Consider the following 16,718-nt stretch of genomic DNA (forward strand, 5'->3'; position numbering starts at 1 on the left):
TACATCAACAGGTCTTATCCTGATTGCATAGGGTATCAGCACGTGCTTAATCATTTAAGTATCTTATTCTCCTTTTATTTCAGAACTGTCATGCTGGATTTTTCCATTTTTGCTTCAGCCCTGGAAACAGTCTCTCGGGAGGGTAGGGGTGGGAAGTTAGAGTTAGGAACCTTAGAAGAGGAATTTATTTGTTTAATTTAATTTTATTTTTTTGGAACAGAGTCATACTGTGTTGCCCAGGCTGAAGTGCAGTGGCGCAATCTCGGCTCACTGCAACCTTTGCCTCCTGGGTTCAGGTGATTCTCCTGCCTCAGCCTCGCGAGTAGCTGGGATTATAGGCACGCACCACCACAGCCAGCTAATTTTTGTATTTTTTCGTAGAGACAGGCTTTCACCATGTTAGCCAGGCTAGTCTTGAACCACTGATCTCAAGTGATCCACCAGCCTTGGCCTCCCAAATTGCTGGGATTATAGGCGGGAGCCACAACGCCCGACTGTTTCTTGACCTTTTAATAATTGTCATTCTGACTGGCAAGCCTTGCTTTCTTAAACAAGTCAAAAATCTTCCAGCATGAAGCAGGAAAAGGATATACTAAAATAAGTAGTGGTAGTTCACATGAATAGAACTGAGTGGTTAGTTCAAATATTACCCTACTGCTCTCCATGAAGGTATTTTCCTTTAGCCCTTTAAATTCCTCCTCCTGGCTGAGTGCAGTGGCTCCCGCCTGTAATCCCAGCAATTTGGGAGTTCGAGGTGGGTGGATCACTTGAGGCCAGTCGTTCGAGACTAGCCTGGCTAACGTGGTGAAACCTTGTCTCTACAAAAAATACAAAGATTAGCTGGCCGTGGTGATGCATGCCTGTAATCCCAGCTACTCAGGAGGCTGAGGCAGGAGAATCACTTGAACCCGGGAGGCAGAGGTTGCAGTGAGCTGAGATCATGCCACTGCACTCCAGCCTGGGCAACAGAGCAAGACTCCATTTCAAAAAATAAATAAATAAATAAACAAGCAAATAAATTCCTCTTCTAAGATTCCAAACCCTAACTTCCCACCCCTACCCTCCTGAGAGACTTTTTTCAAAAACCTAGCATGTCAGTTCTGAAGTAAAAAGAGAATAAGATACTTAAGTAATTAAGAATGTGCTGATACCCTATGCAGTCAGGATAAGATCTTTTGGCCGGGCGTGGTGGCTCACACCTGTAATCCCACCACTTTGGGAGGCCGAGGCAGGTGGATCATGAGGTCAAGAGATTGAGACCATCCTGGCCAACATGGTGAAACCCCGTCTCTACTAAAAATACAAAAATTAGCTGGAGCGTGGTGGTGCATGCCTATAGTCCCAGCTACTCGCGAGGAGGCAAGAGAATCACTTGAACCAGGGAGGTGGAGGTTGCAGTGAGCCGAGATCATGCCACTGTACTCCAGCTTGGCATCCGAGCGAGACTTCGTCTCAAAAGAAAAAAAAATCTGTTTATGTAGCTACAACAAGCAGGTTCTCATATTTCAAGGAATCCCCAATATTATAGCAATAGATAAATAAGAAAATGTAGTATTCCACCATGGAATACTATACAGCCATAAAAAGGTATGATATCACTTCCCTTTCAGGGACATGGATGGAGGTGAAGCCATCAGCAAACTAACATAAGAACAGAAAAACAATACCGCATGTTCTCACTTACAAGTAGGAACTAAACAATGAGAACACATGGACGCAGGGTGGGGAACAACACACACTGGGGCCTGTTGGGGGAGTGCGGGAAGGGAGAGGATCAGGATAAACTGCTAATGCAGCTGGGCTTAATACCAAGGTGATGGGTTGATAGGTGCAGCAAAACACCAAGGCACACGTTTACCTATGTAACAAACCTGCATGTCCTGCACATGTATTCCGAAACTTAAAATTTTGAGGGCCAGCCGTGGTGGCTTACGCCTGTAATCCCAGCACTTTGGGAAGCTGAGATGAGTGGATCATGAGGTCAGGAGATAGAGACTGTCCTGGCTAACACAGTGAAACCCCATCTCTACTAAAAACACAAAAAATTAGCTGGGCGTGGTGGCACATGCCTATAGTCCCAGCTACTTGAGAGGGTGAGGCAGGAGAATCACTTGAACCCGGGAGGCAGAGGTTGCAGTGAGCTGAGATCACGCCACTGCACTCCAGCCTGGGCGACAGAGCGAGACTGTGTCACAAAAAAAAAAAAAAAAAAAAAAATTAAATTTTGAAAAAAAGATGCAAGGCAGTGCAGCCTGAGTGGATAGGGAAATGGGACAAGCTGAACCTGGGATGGGAATAACAAGTAAATGAGGGAAGAAATGAGAATGATGAGTTCCCACCAGCTCCTTGGCTGCTTTCTTACCCATATATTTCTCTGTTCCTAGCGTTTCGATTTTTTCTTTATTTGTATATTATTTAGAAGAGGAATTGTAGAGGAATGGGATGGAATGTAATATAGATTCATCATATTTGATGCATGCTAACTACTTTGGGAAAAGATTTGTATAAGGCTGAGAGTTTGATTGTTGACTAAAGTGAGTTGTCAGATTTGAAGGCAGTGAAAATTGTTCAGGCTCTTTGCTCATCATTGGAACAAATTAGATGTGTTGTGAACCTAGGGAAACACTCCGATTCAGTCATCTCCCTGTTGGGAATAGGTTTGAGGAACCACTGGCCAACTTGCTAAATGAACAACATCGGACAGTGAAGGAGCTATTTGAACAGCTGAAGATGAAGAAATCTTCAGCCAAACAGCTGCAGGAAGTAGAGAAGGTTAAACCCCAGAGTGAGAAAGTTCATCAGACTCTGATTCTGGACCCAGCACAGAGGAAGAGACTCCAGCAGCAGATGCAGCAGGTAAGACTTTTCTTGGTCGTGTTAATATTGGATTATACCAAGGCCTAACTCTGAGGCCAGAAATTAACAGCTTTGTAAAAGTCAGAGATAGTTACCTTACCACCTGCTAAAACCATAGTATCTTCACATCATTAGGAGCTCGAGAAGTCATCATGTTCATGCCCTATGGCTCAAGGAAGACAGCGTACAAGGACACTAATGGTATTCAGAAATACAGATTTCGAAGAGTCCTTAGTAATCTGTTCTGAAATTTAACAACCTTTACTGTGAGAAGTAGGTTTTTTTTTCCTTTTTCTAATTTCAGTCCCTCTGGATTCAGGTTAAGCTTCTTCTGGTTCTGTCATTTTGTTCAAGGGAACATGTCTGAGAGATTTATGCCAAGATTCTATGTTGTTCTCATACTCCTTTCAGAAAGCAAAATATATGGGATAAAGTTGCAAACATCTTGATTATTGTCTGTCTGGGGGCTGGGTTATGGTGACTCACACCTGTAAACCCAGCACTTTGGGAGACTGAAGTGGGAGGATTGCTTGAGCCAGGGAGTTCAAGAGCAACCTGGGCAACATAGTGCGACCCTGTCTCTACAAAAAATAAAAATACATTAGCCAGGCATGGTGCCATGCACCTGTGGTCCCAGCTACTCAGGAGGCTGAGGTGGGAGGATTGCTTGAGCACAGGAGGTTGAGAGGGCGTGGAGCCATGATTGCATCACTGCACAGCAGCCTCGATGACAGAGATCCTGTCTCCAAGAAGAAAAAAAAAAAATCTCTCTGGGTTCCTGAAATGACAATGTGGTAACATGTCACTTCATTATTTTCTTTCCATCCCCAGCACGTTCAGCTCTTGACCCAAATCCACCTTCTTGCCACCTGCAACCCCAATCTCAGTCCGGAGGCCAGTACCACCAGGATATTTCTTGTAAGTTTTCAAATTTCCCTAACTCTAAAGACTAGAGTGTGAAATTAGGTTGGCAGGTTATTTCTCACAGTTATTCACTGATCATAATCTATATTTATTCTTCTCTCTTGGGTATTTTTGATTGCTTTGCCTACTTTCTGTTAAGGCTTCCTGTGTTTGCTGAGAGAACATAAGCCACTGATTTCCATGGAAGGACAAGGAGTATATTCAATTTTCTTAGTACTGTCCTTCTGATATTTTTTTTGAATCCTCCTCATCTTTAGATCCAACCTAACTTCTTAGGTTTTTTGGTACCACTGTTCCTTTTACAGATGTTGAGACTGGGCACGGTGGCTATCCCTGTAATCCCAGCACTTTGAGAGGCCAAAGCAGGCAGATTGCGTGACCCCAGTAGTTCGAGACCAGCTGGGGCAACATGCCGAAAGCCCGTCTCTACAAAATACAAAAATTAGCCAGATGTGGTGCGTACCTGTAGTCTCAGCTACTTGGGAGGCAGAGATGGAAGGATAGCTTGAGCCTGGGAGGTAGGGGTTGCAGTGAGCTGAGATCATGCCTCTGCACTCCAACCTGGGCGGCAGAGTGAGACCCGGTCTCAAAATAAATAATAAAATAAAAGTAATAGTCCTAATTCTTGGCTGGGTGCAGTGACTCATGCCTGTAATCTCAGCACCTTGGTAGGCTGAAGTGGCTGGATCGCTTGAGGTCAGGAGTTCGAGAACAGCTTGACCAACATGGTGAAATCCGGTCTCTACTTAAAATACAAAAAATAGCTGGGCATGGTGGAGGGCGCCTATAATTAATCCCAGCTACTTGGGAGGTGGATGCAGAAGAATCGCTTGAGCCTGGGAAGTGGAGACTTCAGTGAGTCAAGATCGTACCACTACACTCCAGCCTGGGCGACAGAGCGAGACTCCATCTCAAAAAAAAAAAAAAATGAATTCTTATTCTTCATAATCTTCATTCTAGTTCGGGAACTAGACCGTATATTCCTTAGTGTTTCTCACTAAGTCTAAAAGTAAACCAAGAATACAATCCCTGAATATCTGGGAACTCAGGTGTAATCTTAACAGAGTAGTTTATTGTGAAAGACTTTATGATGATTTTTACCTGTTTTTATCCTGTAGTAGGAAGGTCAGCTTCTCATTTAGATTCTAAAAGCTACTGGTATTAATTGTCTGGAATTGTCTTAGATCTTCCTTGTGTCCTGTTTTCCCAGAAAGAGCTGGGAACCTTTGCTCAAAGCTCCATCGCCCTTCACCATCAGTACAACCCCAAGTTTCAGACCCTGTTCCAACCCTGTAACTTGATGGGAGCTATGCAGCTTATTGAAGACTTCAGCACACATGTCAGCATTGACTGCAGCCCTCATAAAACTGTCAAGAAGACTGGTAGGAGACAGATGTGTCAGCTTTAAGTTTTTACTTGCGGTGAGAGGTGGTGGGAATCTTATCCCATAGATAACTTCCTAGGATACTTGCCTAGGAATGGAGGACACAGGACATTTGTAATTTCTTCCTTCTCTATTTTATCCTCCCTTCATACTCATTATCCAAGTTCTAGAATTACATGATAATCTCTGGGCCTGGGTAAGGCATGGAGGCAGTGGACAGTATAGGAATATGGGAGGTAGAGATCTGAAGCTCAGTGCTAAGAATTTGACTACAGCAATATGAGGGGTAAGTATTAGGAGTCAAATCAAGATAAACTGGGGCCTGGTAAAGATGTAAGTCAGGTGGTAAAGTTTGGTCATGTTTAGCTTTTTACTGTCTTCATTAAGTTTGGTCATGTTTAGCTTTCTACTGTCTTCAACTAAGGCCCTGCTGTGGCTCACGCCTATAATCCTAGTACTTTGGGAGGCCGAGTCGGGGAACACAAGGTCAGGAGATTGAGACCATCCTGGCTCGCACAGTGAAATCCCGTCTCTACTAAAAATACAAAAATTAGCCAGCCGTAGGGGCACGCGCCTGTAGTCCCAGCTACTCGGGAGGCTGAGGCAGGAAAATTGCTTGAACCCAGGAGGCAGAGGTTGCAGTGAGTCGAGATCGCGTCATTGCCCTCCAGCCTGGACGACAGAGCGAGACTGCATCTCAAAAAAAAAAAAAAAAATCAACTAACTTTATTTACCATACTGACTGCAGCGTAAGTGATATCTCCATTCTGAATGAAATGTTGACTTGGGAGTTACGCATAACTTAGAGATTATACATTTGCCGTGTTCAGTATTATAAAGAAATTTGCAGGTTTAGATTCTACCTTGCTTTGGTTTAGTATTTTTTGAGAAAATATTTGCTATATACTTAAGCCAAATATTTGCTTCTGATTTGTTTCCTCATTTAGCAAATTAGTTGTGGTTTGTTCTGGATTTGTGTTTGTCTTTGGATTGTATTTTAAATCTCTGAGTCTTATCGTTAAGTTGAATATAGTTGTATTTAAGTGTATTATATCGTAGACACAGATCCCAAACTACTTTAATAGCTGTATTAACTGATATGAAATGGTAATGAAAACTTGATTTAACACCAAATTATAATAATATCTTACACATCTGTTGACCTGTTGCTTTCTTCTGGGGATATAAAAATAACACTTATGGAAAGAGAAATACGGATATAGTAGTTTTGTCTTTAGAATTGCAGAAGTTCCTGAAAGTGAGAGGCTGAGAGAGGGAGAGAGAAATGAATGAGACTGAATTGTCTCATTCCTTTTGTGGTTCTTTTGTTCCCAACCTCAGAAGGAATCTGGGAGAACTTAATGAAAGTTAAGTAAGAATCAAATAAAAGTAAAATTTGGAATACCAGATTTGTGAGGGAGATTAAAGAAGTTGGAATCTTATTCTGGAAGAAAGAAAACATTGTTGAAGGTCTCTTATCCTTTGAGGATTTAAGAGGGGAAGGAGGTAAAACATTTTTTTTGAGCATACACTATTGCCAGCACCTTTTATTACTAGGTGCTTTTTAAGTGTTTGTTTTACTTAGTGAATAAAGTGTTCCACGTAAGAAAGAATAAGAGTCAACTTTTATTGCCATTGAATGGGACTCCCTTTAGATATAATGTTAGCTTAAGAAAGACTGTGGAAACTCTTTGGGGAGTGGTGGGCAGATGGGAGGGAAATCCAGTTAGATAAGGACAGCTCTACCTAAATGCAAAAATGCATTCACAGGCTTTTTGAAGCCCTCTTTTGTCTTAGAAGTTGATTTATCTGAGATTTATTTTCTTATAGCCAATGAATTTCCCTGTTTGCCAAAGCAAGTGGCTTGGATCCTGGCCACAAGCAAGGTTTTCATGTATCCAGAGTTACTTCCAGTGTGTTCCCTGAAGGCAAAGAATCCCCAGGATAAGATCGTCTTCACCAAGGCTGAGGACAAGTAAGTGTTTACTCTGGGGGATCAAAACAGCAGAATATCCCAAGGAGAAGACATAGTTCCTTTGAGGAGTTTAGGGGAAGTAAGATTTGTATAATAAAACATGGACACAAAAGACAAAAGGAAGAGCAGTATAGATAAGCAGAGCCTTCTAGAACATGCTTGTTTTAGCAGTGCCAAATAACTGCTTTTTGGGGGAATGTCACACACATTTTTAAAGCATTTTAGACCGGTCATGGTTTCTCCCACCTGTAGTCCCAACACTTTGAAAGGCCAAGGCGGGAGGTTCACTTTTATTTTATTTTATGTTATTTATTTATGTAGAGACAGGATCTTACTCTGTCACCCAGGCAATCACAGCTCACTGCAGCCTTGAACTCCTGAGATCAAGTGATCCTTGCACCTCAGCCTCCACGGAGCAGCTGGGACCACAGGCGTGTGCCACCATACATGGCTCATTTTTTTGTGTGTGCAGATGAGGGTCTCTCTGTGTTATCCAGGCATCTTTCAATCTCCTGGACTCAAGGCATCCTCCCACCTTGGCCTCCCAAAGTGCTGGGATTATAGGCGTGAGCCACCACACCCACCAGATTATGAACATTTTTATGGCTGTTTGTGTGTATTGCCACACTGTTATCAGCACATATGTATATATGCAACCACGATTATGTTGTTAGAGGGTAGTATTGGTGCCGGTTTAAGTTGTCTGACAGGGTACCTATTCATATTGTATTAGTTTTATTAGAATCATTCTCCTTCCTTTGTATTCTCTTTGAAGTTCCTTTGTGTTGTTAGTATACAGCTCATCATGATACAGCTCATCATGATCTCACGTTTATTAATGATTTATGCCTAGTTTCTTATGTTCCCACGTAATTGTGAAGTATTTGATTTTTTTTTAAATGGAGTCTCACTCTTGTCACCCAGGCTGGACTGCAGTGATGCGATCTTGGCTCACTGCAACCTTCGCCCTCTAGGTTCAAGCAATTCTCCTGCCGAAGTAGCTGGGATTACAGGTGCCCACCACTATACCTGGCTATTTTTTGTATTTTTAGTAGAGACGGGGTTTCATCATGTTGGCCAGGCTGGTCTCGAACTCCTGACCTCAAGTGATCTGCCTGCCTCGGCATCCCAAAGTGCTGGGATTACAGATGTGAGCCATTGTGCCTGGCCTTATTCTTATTCATAATGCTTAATCAGTACTCACTAAGCATCTGAAATTTTCTATTGAGTAGTCACCAACTTGTACAAGAATTAGATTTAAAAAAAGTAGATTGGCCAGGCATGGTGGCTCATACCTGTAATACCAGCACTTTGAGAGGCAGGAGGATTGGTTGAGGCCAGGAGTTTAAGATCAGCCAGGGCAACAAAGTGAGAACTGGTCTCTACAAATAATGGAAGAAAAAAATTAGCCAGGCATGGTGGTGAACGTCTGTGGTCACAGATACTCGGGAGGCTGAAGTGCGAGAATCGATTGAACCCAGGCATTCAAGGCTGCAGTGCACTGTAATCATGCCACTGCTCTCCAGCCTGGACAACAGAGCAAGACCCTGTCTGAAAAAATGAAAAAGTAGATTGGGTCACACACCATGGCTCATGCCTGTAATCCCAGCACTTTGGGAGGCTGAGACTAGAGAATCGTTTCAGCCTAGGAAGTAGAGGCTGCAGTGGGCTGCGATTGTGCCACTGCACTCTGGCCTGGGTGACAGCGTGAGACCTTGTCTTAAGAAAAAAATAAAAAAGAAAGAGTAGATTGTAAAATGTGTTAGTTTGGGGAGGCCCTTTAGAAGGAAGGACTGTGAAGTGAGATTTAGTGTCATTGCTCCTTTCTCAGTTTGTTAGCTTTAGGACTGAAGCATTTTGAAGGAACTGAGTTTCCTAATCCTCTAATCAGCAAGTACCTTCTAACCTGCAAAACTGCGCACCAGCTGACAGTGAGAATCAAGAACCTCAACATGAACAGAGCTCCTGACAACATCATTAAAGTGAGTGTTTCCTGCATGCACCATACAGGCACCTCACCAATGTGTACTCATTCTTTTCTCTTGTTATTCTCAAAGAAAAGAGGAAACTTCTTTTATCTAAAGCACTGACAGTATTCCACTTACATGCTTTTTTGTTTTGTTTTGTTTTGGTCAGACAGACTCTTGCTCTGTCACTAAGGCTGGAGTACAGTGGCGTGATCTTGGCTCACTGCAGTCTTTACCTCCCAGGTTCAAGTGATTCTCCTGCCTCAGTGTCTCTCCTGCCTTAGCATCCCAAGTAGCTTGGATTACAGGCATGCACCACCATGCCTGGCTAATTTTTGTATTTTTAGTAGAAACGAGGTTTCACCATGTTGGCCAGGCTGGTCTCAAACCTCAGACCTTAAGTGATCCACCCGCCTTGGCCTCCCAAAGTGCTGGGATTACAGGCGTGAGCCACTGCACCCGATTTCTTCTTTTTTATTTAGATATTTATTTATGTTGTGTTTTTATTTAATTTTATTTTTATTTATTGAGACGGAGTTTTTGCTCTTCTTGCCCAGGCTGGAGTGCAACAGCATGATCTCGGCTCACCGCAACCTCCACCTCCCAGGTTCAAGCGATTCTCCTGCCTCAGCCTTCCCAAGTAGCTGGGATTATAGGCATGCGCCACCAAGCCCAGCTAATTTTGTATTTTTAGTAGAGATGGGGTTTCTCTGTGTGGGTCAGGCTAGTCTTGAACTCCCGACCTCAGGTGATCAGCCCACCTCGGCCTCCCAAAGTGCTGGAATTACAAGCGTGAGCCACCATGCCCGGCCTATGTTGTGTTTTTAGAGACAGTTTCTTGCTCTGTCATCCTGTCTGGAGTCCATTAGCACAGTCATAGGTCACTGTAGCCAAAAACTCCTGGGTTCGAGTGATCCTTCCACTTCAGCCTTCCAAGTAGCCTGGAGTACAGGCACATTTCACCAAGCCTAGCTCATTAGTTTATTTTGTGTAGGGATGCTGTGTCACTTTGTTGCCCAGACTGGTCTTGAAGTTTTGACAACTGTCAGTCTGCCTGCCTCAGCTTGGCCTCCTAAAGTGTTGGGATTACAGGCGTGAGCCACTATGCCCAGCCTTTTGTTTTGTTTTGTTTTTGTTTTTTTCTTGAGATAGGCTTTTACTCCGCTACCCAGGCTGGAGTACAGTGGTATCATAGCTCACTGTAACTTCGAACACTTGGGCTCAAGCATTCCTCCCACCTCAGCCTCCCAAGGAACTGGGATTATATTGCTAGCGTATTAAAAAAAAATTTTTTTTTTTTTTCAGAAATGGAATGTCCCTATATTGCCCAGGCTAGTCTACAATTTTTCGCCTTAGGCAGTTCTCCTGTCTCAGCCTCTAATTGCTACTTCCTGGTATATTGGATTTAGGCCTTATTTATTAACCATTAACCATAAGCCAGGGAAGTTGAGAATTTATCTGTCTCCTCACTCCCTTACTCCCACCACAAACATGCACATTTTCTGCTCTCCAATCTCCTCACTAGTAAATATGTCACAATTTTGGTTAGGTTGTATTCAGGGTTTACACTGTAAAATTTTAAGGACTGTATAAATGCTTTTCACATCTGAGCTTTGTTATTGTAATACCTTGCCTTTCCTGCTGAACATTTTGTTTCTCTTGGAGTAAATAATCACATTTTCTTAGGGGAATGGGGCTGGACTTGATTTTATTATGTAATTATTCCCAGATCAACAGTAAAGGTTACTTAAATTTTCTTAATCTCCTTTCAGTGTGTCTGGCCTTCTAGATATTCCGTCATTTTCATCTTGAAGGAATTGCTCCCTGAGCCCTCTGACACTATTCTACTCTAAGCGTGTTGCCCTTTGGGCTTGCTGCACTGATGTCTTCTTGGACTTTCTCTTCACTATAATTCTGGGGATTATTTTTGCCTCTTACTGTGTTGGATCTTCTTATTTCCTGAATTCTACATCTTTGTTTTTGTTTTACTTCCTTCCCTCAGTGGAACACATTCTTGTAGCATTTTTTTTTTTAATTTTTTTCTAATTTTTTTTTTTTTTTTTTTGAGACGGAGTCTCGCTCTGTTGCCCAGGCTGGAGTGCAGTGGCCGGATCTCAGCTCACTGCAAGCTCCGCCTCCCGGGTTTATGCCATTCTCCTGCCTCAGCCTCCTGAGTAGCTGGGACTACAGGCGCCCGCCACCACGACCAGCTAATTTTTTGTATTTTTAGTAGAGATGGGGTTTCACCGTATTAGCCAGGATGGTCTTGATCTCCTGACCTCGTGATCCACCCGCCTCGGCCTCCCAAAGTGCTGGGATTACAGGCGTGAGCCACCACACCTGGCCTATTCTTTTTTTTTTTTGAGACGGAGTCTTGCTCTGTCCCCCAGGTTGCAGTGCAGTGGCATGATCTCGGCTCACTGCAAGCTCCGCCTCCTGGGTTCACACCATTCTCCTGCCTCAGCCTCCCGAGTAGCTGGGACTACAGGCGCCCACCACCACGCCTGGCTAATTTTTTGTATTTTTTAGTAGAGACGGGGTTTCACCGTGTTAGCCAGGATGGTCTTGATCTCCTGACCCCGTGATCCTCATGCCTCAGCCTCCTAAAGTGCTGGAATTACAGGCATGAGCCACTGTGCCCAGCCTATTCTTTTTTTTTTTTTTTTTTTTTAAGCTGGTGTCTCACTCTGTCACCCATGCTGGAGTGCAGTGGCACGTTCTCTGGTCTCAGCTCACTGCAACCTCCACCTCCCAGGTTCAAGGGATTCTCCTGCCTCAGCCCCCTGAGTAGCTGGGATTACAGGTGCGTGCCACCACACCTGGCTAATTTTTGTATTTTTGTAGGGATAGGGGTTTTGCCATGTTGGCCAGGCTGATCTTGAACTCCTGACCTTAGGTAATCTGCCTGCCTTCTAAAGGGCTGGGATTACAGGCCTGAGCCACCATGCCCAGCTTTCATTTACTCTTAAAATTGAACTTTCTCGGCTGGGCGCGGTGGCTCAAGCCTGTAATCCCAGCACTTTGGGAGGCTGAGACGGGCGGATCACGAGGTCAGGAGATCGAGACCATCCTGGCTAACACGGTGAAACCCCGTCTCTACTAAAAAAATACAAAAAAACTAGCCAGGCGATGTGGCGGGCGCCTGTAGTCCCAGTTACTCGGGAGGCTGAGGCAGGAGAATGGCGTAAACCCAAGAGCGCGGAGCTTGCAGTGAGCCGAGATCGGGCCACTGCACTCCAGCCTGGGCGACAGAGCGAGACTCCGTCTCAAAAAAAAAAAAAAAAAATTGAACTTTCTCGGCTCTCTTTTTTTTCCCCTTCTCTTCTAATGCCCTTCACACCATCATTTGCTTAAAATGAAGCTTTCATGTGTCCAAGGTATAGATTACGATGCTGTCTTTGCAGCTGTTGAGCAGGAACAAATCTTACATAAGATTGCTCTGAGCATCTGCTTCCTTTTCTCTCTGTGACCTAAACTGTCCCCTTCCTGGCAACCAGATAGAGATCATCAGTTAGAAAATATTGAAGAAAGATTTTACAATTATTGTAAAATCTTTAAATAGAGATTAGTTTAATTCAAAATGTACAAGTATTCAGCATATGCTATTTATATATCTGTGTTCGTGGGTGTGTATGTGGTTTTGTGTGTGTGTGTGTGTGTCTCTCTCTCTGTCGATCCACCACCCACTCCATTCACCAGCCTGACAGAGGACAGTGTTTCCAGAAGGAATGTAACTCATGCACATTTTTTTATTTTAAGTTTTATAAGAAGACCAAACAGCTGCCAGTCTTAGTAAAATGCTGTGAAGAGATCCAGCCACATCAGTGGAAGCCACCTGTAGAGAGAGAAGAACACCGGCTCCCATTCTGGTTAAAGGTACAACCCTCTTCTCAAAGTCTGTGGGAGGCAGAAGGTCACTGAAAGTTCTGAGAGAATATCAAGGGCTTCCTTAATCTACTAATGCTTTAGTTGTAGAAGTAGGACTTCAGAAATCTTCCTCATTCGCCTTTCTTCCCTTACTTTTCTGCCCTTCTCTGGGTGATTCTACATTTTCAAAATAATATATAAAATAATAATTTGCTAAAGGAAATTCACAGAAGTTTCTAAAGTATATAATTGGAATGTGGTCTTTGTAGATTTGACATGCAGAGAGACTTTTCTTGGAAAGATGCCTTGAGCTTGTCTGAGGTCCCTAAAACCTAGAAAGCCTAATTGTTTTTCCCAAATTCTTTTTTTGTTGTTGTTGTTTTGTTTTGTTTTTGAGACAGAGTCTTCCTCTGTCCACCGAGGCTATGGTGTGATCTCGGCCCCTGGCAACCTCTGCCTCCCAGGTTCAAGTGATTCTCCTGCTTCTGCCTCCCGAGTAGCTGGGATTACAGGCACATGCCACTACACCCAGCTAACTTTTATATTTTTAGTAGAGATGGGGTTTCACCATGTTGGTCAGGCTCGTCCTGAACTCCTGACCTCAAGTGATCTGCCCACTTCAGCCTCCCAAAGTGCTGGGATTACAGGCGTGAGCCACTGTGACAAGCTTCTTTTTCCCAAATTTTGACATATGCTGGATCAGAGTGTTCTCGTTTCCAATAGGCCAGTCTGCCATCCATCCAGGAAGAACTGCGGCACATGGCTGATGGTGCTAGAGAGGTAGGACATGTGACTGGAACCACTGAGATCAACTCAGATCATGGCCTAGAAAAAGACAACTTGGAGTTGGAGAGTGAAACTCGGTACCCACTGCTATTGCCTAAGGGTGTGGTCCTGAAACTGAAGCCAGTCGCCACCCGTTTCCCCAGGAAGGCTTGGAGACAGAAGCGTTCATCAGTCCTGAAACCCCTCCTTATCCAACCCAGCCCCTCTTTCCAGCCTAGCTTCAACCCTGGGAAAACACCAGTCCGATCAACTCATTCAGAAGCCCCTCCGAGCAAAATGGTGCTCCGGATTCCTCATCTGATCCAGCCAGCCACTGTCTTACAGACAGTTCCAGGTGTCCCTCCACTGGGGGTCAGTGGAGGTGAGAGTTTTGAGTCTCCTACAGCACTGACTGCTATGCCCCCTGAGGGCAGGACAAGCTTCCCTCTGTCTGAGTCCCAGAGTTTGCTCTCTTCTGCCCCTGTGCCCAAGGTAATGCTGCCCTCCCTTGCCCCTTCTAAGTTTCGGAAGTCATATGTGAGACGCAGACCCTCAAAGAGAAGGGGAGTCAAGGCCTCTCCCTGTATGAAACCTGCCCCTGTTATCCACCACCCTGCATCTGTTATCTTCACTGTTCCTGCTACCACTGTGAAGATTGTGAGCCTTGGCAGTGGCTGTAACATGATCCAGCCTGTCAATGCGGCTGTGGCCCAGAGTCCCCAGACTATTCCCATTACCACCCTCTTGGTTAACCCTACTTCCTTCCCCTGTCAATTGAACCAGCCCCTTGTGGCCTCCTCTGTCTCACCCTTAATTGTTTCTGGCAATTCTGTGAATCTTCCTATACCATCCACCCCTGAAGATAAGGCCCGCGTGAATGTGGACATTGCTTGTGCTGTGGCTAATGGGGAAAATGCCTTTCAGGGCCTAGAACCCAAATTAGAGCCCCAGGAACCATCTCCTCTCTCTGCTACTGTGTTCCCCAAAGTGGAACATAGCCCAGGGCCTCCACCAGCAGATGCAGAGTGCCAAGAAGGATTGTCAGAGAACAGTGCCTGTCGCTGGACTGTTGTGAAAACAGAGGAGGGAAGACAAGCTCTGGAGCCGCTGCCTCAGGGCATCCGGGAGTCTCTAAACAACCCTACCGCTGGGGATTTAGAGGAAGTTGTCAAGATGGAACCTGAAGATGCTCCAGAGGAAATCAGTGGATCCCCTGAGCATGACATTTGTGATGACATCAAAGAGGAACATGCTGTGGAATTGGACACTGGTGTCCCAAGCGAGGAGTTGAACAGTGCTAGAGAGGTAAAGAAACAGACAGTCTTGCAGAAGGAAGAGGAGAGGAGTCAGCCAGCTAAAACCCCTTCATCTTCCCAAGAGCACCCTGATGAAGGAACCTCAGGGACAGATGTGAACAAAGGATCATCAAAGAATGCTTCGTCCTCGATGGATCCTGAAGTGAGGCTTAGTAGCCCCCCAGGGAAGCCAGAAGACTCACCCAGTGTTGATGGTCAGTCAGTGGAGACTCCAGTTGGGCCAGAAACTGGAGGAGAGAAGAATGGGCCAGAGGAAGAGGAAGAAGAGGACTTTGATGACCTCACCCAAGATGAGGAAGATGAAATGTCATCAGCTTCTGAGGAATCTGTGCTTTCTGTCCCAGAACTCCAGGTGAGAGCTGGAGAATATTCTCAAGTATTTTGTGGACTCAGTAATATGTTTCATTTATTGATATGCCACCTGCTTGCTTGCTACACTATGGATAGTCCTAAAGTCATTTTTATTTTATTTGTAATGCATTATGGAACATGATTGTGGGGTTGAGGTGAAATGAGATGGAAAGGATGAAATTTTACTGATCATATTAAACTGATTTACAGATTAAATTGAATCACCTGACCATACTTTAAATGCCTTAAAAAATTAAAAAATAGTAATTGGCTGGGCTTGGTGGCTCACGCCTGTAGTCCCAGCACTTTGGGAGGCCGAGGTGGTTGGATCACAAGGCCGGGAGTTTCAGACTGGCCTGGCCAACATGGTGAAACCCCATCTATACTAAAAATACAAAAATTAGCCAGGCGTGGTGGCGGGTGCCTGTAATCCCTGCTGCTCGGGAGGCAGAGGCAGGAGAATCGCTTGAGCCCAGGAGATGGAGGTTGCAGTGAGCCGACATCGCATCATTGCGCTCCAGCCTGGGCAACAGAGCAAGGCTCTGTCTCAAAAAAAAAAAAAAAAAGTGAGGCCGGGCGCAGTGGCTCAAGCCTGTAATCCCAGCACTTTGGGAGGCCGAGACGGGCGGATCACGAGGTCAGGAGATCGAGACCATCCTGGCTAACACAGTGAAACCTTGTCTCTACTAAAAAATATAAAAAATTAGCCGGGCACCGTGGTGGGCGCCTGTAGTCCCAGCTACTTGGGAGGCTGAAGGAGGAGAATGGCGTAAACCCAGGAGGCGGAGCTTGCAGTGAGCTGAGATCTGGCCACTGCACTCCAGCCTGGGCGACACAGCGAGACTCCATCTCAAAAAAAAAAAAAAAAAAAAAAAGTGTAAATAACCTGGCGCGGTGACTCACGCCTATAAATCCCAGCATTTTGGGAGGCCAAGACAGGCAGATCACCTGAGGTCGGGAGTTCAAAACCAGCCTGACCAACATGGAGAAACCCTGTCTCTCCTAAAAATACACAAGTAGCTGGGCGTAGTATCGCCTGCCTATAATCCCAGCTACTCAGGAGACCAAGGCAGGAGAATTGCTTGAACCTGGGAGGCAGAGATTGCAGTGAGCCGAGATTGCACCATCGCACTCCAGCCTGAAAACTATCTTCAGGTTACAGAAGTTTGTAAAAGGGAACTTCTTCCCCTCTCCTGCTGTCAGGCCGAATGTCAGCTATCACTGGGATTTCTTTTTTTTGTCTTGTTTTGTGTGTGTGTGTGTGTGTGTGTGTGTGTGTGTGTGTGTGTGTGTGTGTTTATAATTTTTGTTTG

General features: G+C 44.7%; 1 protein-coding gene across 5 annotated transcripts in view; it reads left to right on the top strand.

Annotated features, from left to right (window-relative positions):
* GON4L (gon-4 like) overlaps positions 1-16,718 on the top strand; it is a 100,179-nt gene that overhangs the window by 67,650 nt on the left and 15,811 nt on the right. For 4 of the 5 annotated variants that reach the window (XM_030937134.1, XM_030937133.1, XM_030937137.1 and 1 more), the window contains exons 15-21: positions 2,658-2,856; positions 3,688-3,774; positions 4,991-5,162; positions 6,995-7,139; positions 8,971-9,121; positions 12,866-12,982; positions 13,697-15,406. In XM_030937134.1, the coding sequence (XP_030792994.1) occupies positions 2,658-2,856; positions 3,688-3,774; positions 4,991-5,162; positions 6,995-7,139; positions 8,971-9,121; positions 12,866-12,982; positions 13,697-15,406 (2,581 nt within the window). The remainder of the gene's footprint in view (positions 1-2,657; positions 2,857-3,687; positions 3,775-4,990; positions 5,163-6,994; positions 7,140-8,970; positions 9,122-12,865; positions 12,983-13,696; positions 15,407-16,718) is intronic. The other variant, XM_030937135.1, reaches the window with a different exon arrangement.

This window comes from Rhinopithecus roxellana, chromosome 8 (assembly GCF_007565055.1).
Source record: "Rhinopithecus roxellana isolate Shanxi Qingling chromosome 8, ASM756505v1, whole genome shotgun sequence".
Lineage (NCBI taxonomy): Eukaryota > Metazoa > Chordata > Mammalia > Primates > Cercopithecidae > Rhinopithecus > Rhinopithecus roxellana.